General features: G+C 37.5%; 2 protein-coding genes across 3 annotated transcripts in view; both read right to left on the bottom strand.

The window, feature by feature from the left end:
- Nucleotides 1-7,214, bottom strand: part of atad5b (ATPase family AAA domain containing 5b) — an 11,705-nt gene extending 4,491 nt beyond the window's left edge. For both annotated transcript variants that reach the window (XM_016461810.1, XM_016461808.1), the window contains exons 1-11: nt 6,327-7,214; nt 6,079-6,229; nt 5,230-5,623; nt 4,069-4,157; nt 3,791-3,936; nt 3,518-3,671; nt 3,104-3,259; nt 2,728-2,879; nt 2,435-2,528; nt 2,299-2,363; nt 1,927-2,112 (exon numbers count right to left, since the gene is read on the bottom strand). In XM_016461810.1, coding sequence (XP_016317296.1) covers nt 1,927-2,112; nt 2,299-2,363; nt 2,435-2,528; nt 2,728-2,879; nt 3,104-3,259; nt 3,518-3,671; nt 3,791-3,936; nt 4,069-4,157; nt 5,230-5,623; nt 6,079-6,229; nt 6,327-6,974 — 2,235 coding nt within the window. In that variant the 5' untranslated portion in view covers nt 6,975-7,214. The remainder of the gene's footprint in view (nt 1-1,926; nt 2,113-2,298; nt 2,364-2,434; nt 2,529-2,727; nt 2,880-3,103; nt 3,260-3,517; nt 3,672-3,790; nt 3,937-4,068; nt 4,158-5,229; nt 5,624-6,078; nt 6,230-6,326) is intronic.
- A 1,096-nt stretch (nt 7,215-8,310) lies between these two features.
- LOC107669539 (polycomb protein suz12-B-like) overlaps nt 8,311-11,911 on the bottom strand; it is a 19,135-nt gene continuing 15,534 nt past the window's right edge. The window contains exons 12-16 of the mRNA XM_016461811.1: nt 10,898-11,041; nt 10,389-10,546; nt 9,310-9,508; nt 9,075-9,154; nt 8,311-8,948 (exon numbers count right to left, since the gene is read on the bottom strand). Coding sequence (XP_016317297.1) covers nt 8,648-8,948; nt 9,075-9,154; nt 9,310-9,508; nt 10,389-10,546; nt 10,898-11,041 — 882 coding nt within the window. The 3' untranslated portion in view covers nt 8,311-8,647. The remainder of the gene's footprint in view (nt 8,949-9,074; nt 9,155-9,309; nt 9,509-10,388; nt 10,547-10,897; nt 11,042-11,911) is intronic.

An 11,911-nucleotide genomic window follows, 5' to 3' on the forward strand; every position in this document is an offset into this window, starting at 1 on the left:
TAAAAAAAAATGTATGTTTATAAGCTTTTTAAAATGTCTATTTAAAACAATATAATAAGAAGCAGAATAAGATAAATAAATTACCAATCATATGAAATTAGTATTAATAAATTAATTTGTACTACAGAGGTGGCACAGAAGAACACAAAAGTGGCTTGTAGGTACATTTTCAGACGTTTAATGAGGCTCAGAGGCAGCATGAGTGCAATTAAATTCATACATTCATGTGTAGATTAATGTTTTAAAAATACAATTTTGAATACAGAAATATTAAATGATTTAAATAACTGAAATTATACGCTAAAAATGAAACTAAATCCGCCAGCAGGTGGCGGCAAATCACTAATTTTATCACTGAATCATTCATTCAATTGATTCGTTCAAACTGCTGATTCATTCAGGAATGAAGCAAGTGACTGTCTTTATGAATTAAAGACATAAATTTCTTCACTAGATTCGTTCAAAAACGCATCATTGAATGAATTAAACACGGTTTGCTTTTAGAGATGTGCAGCGGCTGAGCTGTTACTATATTTGGAACTATTTTTGTTGAAGAAATAGAGCAAAATCAGGCAGTACTTGTTTATTGAACTGTTGTATTAAATCAATATCACATTTGCAAACTGTTCTCAAGACTCAAACGCACGTGCAAATGATACGTTCCGTCATCTGTCATCATGTTATAGACGGTTTCAACGGCAATAACATAAACAAACGTTACTGCGCATGCGCACTTTTGTGGCCCTAACTTAACTTCCGGTAGACTTCCGAATAGAATCAATAACAGCAGCCAAGTAGTCCCTCTAGAGTAGATTATTTTTTATAAGCAAAATATGTTTGCTGGGTAAATCAGACGGACTTGCTGAAAATGCCAATTCATTCTCTGCCAGCAGGAGGTGCTTTAAAGCGGGAGAAACGGGTTTCCCCAGTAACGGCTCACAAACGCTGCTTTATCAAGCATATAACATGCAAGATGAAATGAAAATGACATCGAAAATTTTCTAAAGATAGTCTTCCTTCAGAAATACAGTGATATAAAAACACCCGCGCCTCGTTTTGATTTTTAAACGTGCAGTACGTGCTCATGTTTATTCAACGAAGCCTTGAAGAAAATCCGTCAGTTTTGATATTGTGGCGAGCGCCACAAATAAATAAATGTATGGGAAACACATCCCACAGCACAACCACCTGAGCCCAACTTCAGTCTACTCATCACTTTAACTGCGTTTGTAGCCGGCGCCATAGCCAGACTGATAAACAAACACATACCGGAAGTTAACTTCGGGCCAGGCGCGTGCGCCCGATGAAACCGTCTATAAGTGCGGAATGAGTAGAATTGTTATTAATAGCCGCAATCCCGCGCCGAAATTCAAGTTCTGCTTTGTGTTCTCTGCTAATAACCCGACTGTGAATGATGCGAGCGGCGTCACTATGTTGTCACTGAGACGCTGCAGCCGTGGCGGGGATGATTTTTGGTACAACAACAACAATGCGCTAAATGTTTCTTTTCCCCTCATTTTTTCCAGTTGACGGAAATCCGTCGTAGCGACGGAGAACTTTAATCCCTGCAACCACAGTTCAATTTGTAGGTAAATATTTTAATCTGATAATGCCATAATAATAATACACCCTCAGTGTATCATAGTACATATACTGTATTACAGTGCAGTATGTTACTGTACTAGCAGAAAAAAAATCTTTGAGGATACATGGAATGGGCACAAGCTGTTGTAATCAAATATTATATATTGCTAATAAGATTTAAGAGAGCAGCAACACGTAACAAAGCAACATTGCTCTAACACACGATCATGCAAAACGAAAAACTTCTAGAGACTGACAACTGTTTACATCTCTATAATTTCATGCGCAGAAAACTTAATAAAGTAGTAAAGGCTTTAGTAAATAAATATGAGTCTGGCTCACTTTGAGTATGTTCTTGAGAATTTGTAGTTCTGTGCTCCCTCCACCACTACAGACCCAGAGCTGAAGCTGGAGAATACTCTGTCTGATATCCCCCTTATTCTGACAAAGCAAAAAGGCCACGTCCTCTGGATCAGTCCTCTTGTTCTCCACCACACACAAACACTGCAGATAGCTCCTGATGGTTTCCTATGTTTAAAATTATACATAATATTATTACTTCAAATAATTATGAAATTATCCAAAATAACAACAATGCCATCAGATAACAGCTAATTTAAACAAATGCACACCAATTGTGAACAGTAGTTTACCATGTATGTGGCATAAAAAGGTGTACAATAATATTTGCTTTCAAATATTGTTTTTTCTCACCAGTGAAGGAGTTTGGAAATGGATTTCATCAAAATGCCCCTTAAGTCTTCCACTAAATGATGGGTCTGTGAAGAAGAAACATTTTAACAAACAAATAAATGCTTGAGTGCATTTTATGCAGTAAAGCATTGCTCACCATTGGTTGTCAGAATTATTGGTCTTTTGGTTGTGCTCATGAAAGTCTTAATAGCTGCAAGAAATCCAACATCTTCAGGGAAAATGACATCAACCTAAGGGACACATTTAACATTGGCAGCACATTAAAAACTTGTGTCAACAAGTAAAAAGGAGTTTAAATCAGCAAAACCAGTTATTTATACTAATAGACAATTAATTTATTCATTAATTCCGATGCTTTTATAATCATTTAACACAGCAAATATACAAATCATGAAGTGTTATGTAATCCGTTTCAGCTTCCACTCTTACCTCCTCAAATAGTATAAGTGACATGGGGACTGTTCGGCTCTGTCCAAGTGAAGTAGGACCTTTAGAAGGGCATGTTGATTCTTGATCACCTTGTCTACTGTCCTTAAAACCAGACACTGATCTCTGAAGCCCATCTGGTTTCAGTTTGCCAGCTGTTGTAATTACATTTGTGATGAATAATCAAAATAATAATCACAATTGTTCATATTTATACTATCCAGTACATGCTCTATTATTTTTTCAGATGTTATACAAATGTGTACTTACTTTACCCAGACAAAGCAGAGACATCTATTAAATGCTGTAGTGAACCAGGCCCTCTGTTAATTCAAGTACATTTTTGAAGTTCTTATAAAACTAGTTCTAGTACACTTACCATGTATATAATGTTCAGGACCATCAGAGGTTTTACCTACAGACGTTTTGCTACTCAACTTGAAAAAGCGAGTGAGTTTTACTGGCTGTGGTTTAGTGCTTAGACGGGAAATGCTAGGAGAACTTGAAGTTTTCCTTCGATGATGATTTATATGGCCTGGATTCATATGAAAAAAAAAAAGAAGATACAGTAAATGTTTTCAAAATTATTCAGATTCAATCCACAAAATAATAATGATAGTTTTATCCAGTTTAATGCATGCGAGAATCCATGAGACTCCATTTAGTTTTCATCGGTGTAGGTAGGGCTGGACGATATGGCCAAAATTGATATCACGATATATTTCTTAATAGGCATTTTGTGCAAAACGTCAACTAATTAAACAAGAATTCAATATCGTATAAGGTCACTCACAAGGTGGATCAGGTTTGATTTTGCTTTGGTTAATGATTTCAGATTTGAGGGTTTTAATTTTCTGAATGTCCACCTGATGAGACTGAGTTGCTTCTGTCAGCTGGGAGAGAATGAGACGACCACAGCGCAGGGTTGAGCTATTCACCTCAAACACCTATGAGACCAAAAAACAGAGGAAGATACAATTAAGGCTGGTTTAACAGACAGCCAGGATTTTGCTTATTGTAATATTTGTAATAGCATTAATATAAAGAGAACATATTGGACTGAGACCTTGAATCCCAGCTCTTGTGCACAGGCATACACAGCAGCCGTTTTGCCCACTCCTGATGGACCAATCATGAGCACTGTGTTACACAGCTCCTGTTCATGGTCTATGGATACAGTATCACCTTCAAAATCACCACAGTCCCATGACTCTACAGGTAAAGAGATTTGTACACACATTTCTGTTTTAGAAATTAAAGAAAAAAAATTGATTGACAATGTATGTTATACCATATATTGTTATTACAATAACTGCACGTGTTCTATATTGACAATTTCATTACCATGACTATTTTCTATCTTCATCCTCCTTTCTTCTTGTCGTCTTCTCCTCTCCTCAGTGTCTGCTCTTATTTTCCATTCTTTCAACCAGCTGCCATTGGAGAAATGAACAAAATGAGATACACTTCCGTATGTCAATATTGTCTAGTATATTAATATTTGGCCATTATTATGGTGTAAAATACTTAAATACTTAATAAAACAGATTATTTTTATTTTAAGTGACATCATAATTCTAGAAAGTTTCTCTAAAACAGTGGTTCTCAAGCTTTTTTACTTTAAGGCCCCTATTGTCTACAATATTTTTTGTCTGTGTGTGTTCATATAAAATGAGTAACTAGTCACCTTTATTTAAATAGTGCTTTATACAATACAGATTGTCAAAGCAGAAATTTGAGCAAAATTTAAGAATTCCGTAAGATTTGAGAGCTGAACGTTCTTAATAGATTACATTATTTTTAACCAGTGAATTTACATGAATCTTCAAGGAATTTACGTAATAATGATTAAAGATCAGGACTTAAAATATATAAATTTTTAGTATTTTCTATAATTTTTTCACTGAGGGCTAATAGTGGGCCCCAGCCCCTTGGTTGAGAACCGCTGTTTAGAATGTTAGAATGTCTAGAACAGCGGTTCTTAATCCTGGTCCTCGCGACCCCCCGCTCTGCACATTTTGTATGTTTCTCTTACCGCTTCAGGGGTTTGTTCCATTCGACTGTAAGTGCCCTGCGAAGTGGACATCACAGGATATTCTGCCATGATTCTAGTTTGAAAGAAGCGTATATGTTCCATTCAAAGGGTATTAAAGTGCGCGAGACGTGACTTCTATGCAAATCGCATGATTACGGTTAAATAACCCTTCACACTTCTGGAGTAAGTTTTGTCTGTGTGTGGAGACGCTGCAGACAGTGGTGTAGCGCAAATCTGTGTTTTTAAGTGAACATGTCAATTGGAACAGTTAATTCATGGAGCTCTCTTCTAATGAGCTGGTTATCTAAATCAGGTGTGTTAAACAAGAGAGACATGCAAAATATGCAGAGGTCGCGAGGACCAGGATTAAGAACCGCTGGTCTAGAATAAACATGTTTATGGGTTAACTATCCCCTCAATTACCAGGCTATACAACAAGCATCTGGCATTAATGCAGGGACTCATTTCACCTGTGTAGTTGCCCTACTGATGCAGAGTTGCCAATGACTTCACTAGACTGTTGAGGCTGATATTTATCTGTCCAGAGAACATCCTCTCTTCGTAGATGACCAGGCCATGCGTCCTGATGAACAGATTCATTCTGCACTGGTTCAGTGACTACAGCACAGAATGTAGTTTGTTGTTGCCTGCGTTTTGTTCGGCTCAGTCTGTTTCTGTACTTTGCATGAGAGGGGACCAAACCACCTGAAAATTGTTCAAAGTCCAACTTATCAGCAGAAACACAGCCTTTATTTGTCCTGTGACATTTGTATGTCCTGTCACAGGTCTGCTCCTCCAACTCTTGTTTTCTCTTTCTCTGGACAGAAGCTGAAAGATGCTTGGAATCATCAGTTTCATCTGCTTCTGAAAATTAATGGCAGACTAAGTCGTCCAACATGGAAAAAAAAAAATACTTTTCACAAAATATATTAAGTATATTATAGCAAAATCATGTCAGATCTTTTTATACCTTTTAATGTAATATTGAAAAATGTATGTAACAAACAGAACATTTTAAAGTAAAAAAAATCCTAAAATCCTATATGCACACCCTTTTGTTTGAACTCCAACTCTTACTGAAAAGTAATTATAATCCTCTAGTCATTATTTAAGTAATTCTGATTAACCCTGAATAACAATCTGCTATTTCAATAGGATTTTTTAGCATCGCTTGGTCACATTTTATTGGCTTGGATTTTTTTATACCCAGGGTAAGTACAACATAAAGAGCTACGTCTGTTACCTCCTCTTTTAAATATTGAGAGATTAAGCTGAGAACAGGTGTTTGTTCTTAAAAAAAAACATTATTATTTTCCTACCCAAAGCAGAAATATCCTCTTTAGGTGCAGTTCTCTTCCTCAGGAGAAGAGTGAAGAACCTGTGGACGGGAAACTGCAAATTGAGTATCTGAATCTCTTCCAGCAACTCACTGCTCATTTCATTGCCAAATTCATTTCTCCATCCAGATTTCTGAGGGGGGGAAAGACAAAAGACTGAGCAAACAAATTATTCTACTCTGAATAATTAATATTAATCTCTCTGGGATTTGTCCAATGTTAATGTTAACCTCTGGCAGATCAATCAAAAGGTCCTTGTCACTGGTGTTAATTCGTAAACAGCTGGGCAACACCTCTTTATCAGCTCTAAAATGACCAATGTCTTTTAAGCTTTTGTCACTTGAGCCACGTTCTTCTCTCTCTGTAGGAATGGGGACGAACTGCAAACTCATATCGCTGCTCATCATCTTTAATGTCAGTTTACTGCGTTTCATATATCCCTCGTTTTGCATTTGAGAAACTTTTTGCACCGTTTGTGAATGGTGTCCTTCCTTTCTTACGCTTTTTGTGGGAAGATCTGGTGATGTAGGAGGAAGAGCCGAGTTGTCTTTATCGCCAGTAGGTATTGCAGCATCTGTCAATAGTTTTCCTTTACGGTTATTCAGAATATCATCACAAAATGACCTGGACTCGGTGGTCTCAGTTACATGGGTGGGATTGTTTCCGCAGCCAGTGAAATTCTCCGATCTTTTTTGTGTTTTCGCTCGTTTTAGCCTGTTGTGTTTTGGATGCACCTGGGTTTTGGGTCTGCTGTCCGTCTCTAGTAGGTTCTCCGCATAAGAGGTCCTTCTGTCGGAGACACTTCCGGAAGAGTTCTTGATTCTAGTATGCTGAGGTAGAAAGAATCGTGTCTCCATTTTGCCATAGATATCATCCATTTCTAAAATAAACACTGCAGCAAATAGCAGTCAGCAGTGCTATCTTGAAATACCATTGTTCCCGGTTGCCATTTCTGGCTTTTGACATAAAGCCATAGCCCTACGTTAACGAAGAATACAGTACACGTTTTGTGCCTTATAGCACTTAATTCACTGGATTGGTAAAGATTTGTAGTAAATTAGTAGAAGTCTAAAGTTAAATCTCGCGCCTACCAAAAGGGCGCTTGCTTGTGAGTTGTATCATCCAATCAGATTCCTTCTCACGTATGACGTTCACTCCGCCCATTGGATATGATTGTTGCAAGGGCGTGGCTTCTCGCTTTACGCCCGTAGATAGAAACCACTTAACCATTTATAGAGAACATTTTAGAATAGATCAGTGATAGAAACCCACTTCAAGTTCAATGCACAGATGACAAAGAAAAAAAACCTAGCATTTACTATTAAATAAATCGTTGCTCTAGCATTGTGAACACTTGTTTCCTAAAAATGTTTTGTAATTCATGTGAAATCACGACTCATGAAACATTGTAACTTCGAAAATGTACCCCCCATAGCATTTTGAGCACAATTAATTAAAATCCATTTAAACCAAGCATTTACACAGCTTTAATTTGTAAATAGTTTTCTTGTGTACACCAAACTTGTGCATTTGCAGAGGAAACAAATCGAAGGAGAAAGGATGCTGTATCTGATATACTTTGGCATGTACAACATTTGAACCTTGTAATAGCAACAAACTATTATATAACCACATACCCAGTATTAACAAAAGTTTGACATCACCTACATTGGATTGAAAACTTTTCTGGATCCCCACTTTAAATGGCATAATTAGGTGGGTTCACAAAAATTTTTTGAAACGAGTACTTCTAGTGGCTCAAACATTGGCAGTTCTCCTTTCATGAGTGTGCATTTATATTGCTAATTAACAAGAGAACTGGTATTAAAAAATATACAAAGATGCCATTCTAAGATGGAAGGATCTTCACACTCCACATGTGAAACAAGGAGCTGACAGACTGCAACATATATACTGATTGGTCCAATCTAAAACAGGTAAAAAGAGTATCTGTATGTAATTAAAAAAAAAAGGAAATGTAAAGTTGCTTAGCTTTCAAATCCAACTTGAGAAACTTGAATATCAACTTAGTGTCCATATCAACAATTCTGAGTCTACAGCCACTGCATATGTAGTAACACAAGTGCTACCATGTGCTAAATAATCACTGAAAGCAGTGGTTAAACAAAATCATAAAATGTATACAGAAAAGGTCAACTAACCGTACTCCCAATTCTACAGTAACTCACTTCATCGCATAATGGATTTTCAGAAAAAAAAAATAAAGCTAAAGACTATACTAAACATGACTGCTGAAATGATACTGGTTCATAAGTATGACAAACTACACTGGAAACGTTGAATAAATTGCATCAATTCAGTCAACAGCACTTGTGTCAGTCTGTAATACCAGCAGCTAACTCACTCAAGTCTCAAATGGGCTCCTTATTAATAAATGGGTATATGGGCAGATCAGAAATAGAACAATTGTTCTAAGCCACAGATATTGTTGATTGAGACTGATGATTCCATGGGATAAGTATGGAGCATTTGAGTTCAAACTAGATCTCGTTCATTATGTTCATAATTTGTCTTGTAAAACCGAATGTTGTCAGTCTGACACTCCACTTTTGGTGCGTTTGCCATGTAGTGAAACACCCGAGGACACAGCGTGACCATTGCAAGTGGCATCTGATGACTCCTGCCCCTCCTCTAGTTCAGGAAGTGACTCCTCTATCTCCTTCATACGGGCCATGGCCCGGTCAATGGTTGCTGTTGTGACCAGATTGAAGTCATGCAGATTGACCAGGTGAAGCAGAAAGTTCTGACACAGATTCCTGCGGATGATGTATGGCCCGCAGTTCTCCACAAACAGCATGCTTGCCTGTCTCATCTGATTATCAGCAATGAATCTGGAGAAAGGACAGTTAGCAAGATAAGAACAGCACCAATGCTGGATGTTTTTGTAAGTCTATGATCAAGGTTCTAAAAATACAGTTAGCATAAGGAAAAGAAAGACAATATGAATGCATTTTTACCCATTCTTCATAACGTGATGATTCCACAACTTCATTACTTCCTTTTCTCCTTCATTCACATCTGTGAATTCTTCGATTTGCTTCAGGCAAAATGAAACATACTAATCATGAAGCATGAACTGAATAGTTTCAGTCAGACTCATAATACAAAAAAAGAGTGTAAACTGTTCAATTCAAATGCAATTATCAATTATTATCTTGTTGAAAACGGTACTTGTTTGACCAGTCGACTAACCGTGGTGGTCTTTTCTCTGAGCCATTCTGGATCCCGCTCATCCTCACTGTCCACCTCCATCTCCTGTGGACGGAGAGGCATGCAGCTGTCACTGTGGAAATACAGACGATTATGTCCGCTCACATAAGTCCGCTGCTGCTCTGGCTCACCGTCCTCTGACTCTAAAAACTCAGACAGACTTGGCTTAATTCGCTTTGGCCTGAAAGAAAGTGAAGGATTAAGAAAGATCAATTAACATTTCTTGCATCACAACAAGTTATAAAACAGGAGAATTCCGCATTTATCATGCAGCACACATAAGATTTTGTCAGTAAAAAGAACACAGAGTGACTGATGCAAAATCGTACATTGATTATATTTAACATGCCAACAATAAGTAAAGTCATGCAAATGCCCAAGCAGTTTTTTTTTTATCAAGTAAAATTCATACCCCCGGTTTCAGACAAGGCTTAAACCTAGTCCCAGACTAAAATTTAAGTCTGAGCTGTTTCAACTGAAAGAAACTTCCACTGACTGATCTTAATATATATCAGTGCCTTTGTTTTGTCTCAACATGCACATCAGTAATGTTTTTTTCTAAGGACCGTGTATAAAAAATTACTTAAATGTCCTTTTTGAACTATGGCCTAAGCCCAGTCTGTGAAACCAGGCCATAATGGTTTAAGCAAAACCCAATTTGCAGCCTTTGGCACATTTCCCTGATTTTTTCTACATTAAAACCTTTACAGGCATTCTGGCAGCTTATTCAATATGCACATCCCTGTATAATTGTTGACATCAAAACTGGGGAAAGCTCAATTTAAAAAAGCAGTTGAGCTGATTTTAAATAGTTGTCAGTGATGACAACACACTATTGCCTGTAACAGGTTTAAATTCAAAATAAATAAAAAATTGAGACAATGCTTTTTTTGTATGGATATATCATTTATAATAAAAATGGCAAAATTAATAATTGGGAATTGGGAATTTATATTTAATGCTGGGTTCAAACATAAAACTAAAATATCAAAATTACCCTGTAGTCTAAAATAATAGCATTTTTCCCAAAACACACTGACACACTGAGACCGGTTTCATACCGACAAACAAGTATGTGGGTGACAGCTGTCCTCTTAACAGGGCCATTGCGGCTAAAGGCAAAGCCAGGCTGGCTATGGATGTCTTGTGGATTGCCAACATATGAGCCATCATAGCATTCATTTATGGACACGTCTATCCGAGCACCTTTAGGATGAGGCTGGAAAACAGCATTCAAGAACAATAAGTTACAGGATAACAAACTCACTTGTAATTCTTTCTTAATTGTTCACAGCTTACCGCACTTCTTACACTTTATTTTCTCATTCATGCGTCTTGCTTCACTCTAATGCATAAATAACTTATAATACTGCATATGGACATATTTACATACCAAGATATATTAAAATCTCCATCTATAAACACTCTATATCATTGCCATGATATATATCATCATACTACCCAGCCCTATGTATAACTATATAAGGAATTTTTAATCTAATAAATTGATTCTATTCAACTTTTGGAATTAAACAGGCAGAGATTTATGAATGTGTCCTACTGTGCTCACCACATAGTTAAAGATGAATCTACTGTGGGAGAGTTTGAGGTGTTTCAGCAGGCTGTAGAGTTTACGGCAGTTGAGCGTGCACCAGGGACAGTGCAAGTCGTCTCTGGCCTCTGTCTGCTGACGAGTATTATTGTTGTACAGAAACTGTGGACAAACAGAAATACCAGCATGTTGCATAAAGTTCTTGAAATTTGTTTTTACATTGCAGATGGTTCGCCAGTAAACCTACGGAGTAAATTTTGTTTTCTATGAAGTAATATACAAGGCACTTTGAACTAGGGATGTGCAACAGAGATCGAGTACTCGGCCGTGACAGCGACGATTGATCATGAAAAAAAAATTGTTTTTTGATTGATTATAGCAGCACTTTGGGTGGCACCCTGCATGCGGTCCAAAGTAGTGCTGTGTTCGATACATCGATACAACATCACAGAGATTTGACGATACGAGTATCGATACAGCTGGCCCTGTATCGATATTATGGCACGTGTGCAGCAGTGGACCGTGTTTAATTTGAATACAAGAACACCTTTTAGAATGGAGCAGAAAAGTGCGAGGTTTCTAAAAAATAATGAATGGCGCATAATATATAGCAAGGTTTAATCTGGCCGCAGAGGAACACAACTGGGTTACCTGATATAAAGAGACGTAATCCCCGAAACAGAGCTTCCCACTTGCACAATAAGGAAACATCTACTAAGTCTACTACTTATCTTTGTCAACATGGCAACCACGTAGGGCTGTGCAATTAATCACGTGATTGTCAAGCGCATCTCGTCAGTAAAGCCGCTCCTGTGATTAGTAGTAAATCTCCATCACCTGCTTTCAGATGGAGCGGCATTTAATACACAGAGCCGTAGTTCACTTGAAAATCGCATGCGATTAATTGCACAGCCCTACAACCCCGTGTACGTGCGCTCTCTCCACTTCAATATTCAATTCACAGAAAAGTGTAATTCATCAAGTGTTCATTTATGAGAGAGAGAGAGAGAGAGAGAGAGAGAGAGAGAGAGA

The sequence above is a fragment of the Sinocyclocheilus anshuiensis genome, unplaced genomic scaffold (genome assembly GCF_001515605.1).
Source record: "Sinocyclocheilus anshuiensis isolate Anshui unplaced genomic scaffold, SAMN03320099.WGS_v1.1 scaffold612, whole genome shotgun sequence".
Lineage (NCBI taxonomy): Eukaryota > Metazoa > Chordata > Actinopteri > Cypriniformes > Cyprinidae > Sinocyclocheilus > Sinocyclocheilus anshuiensis.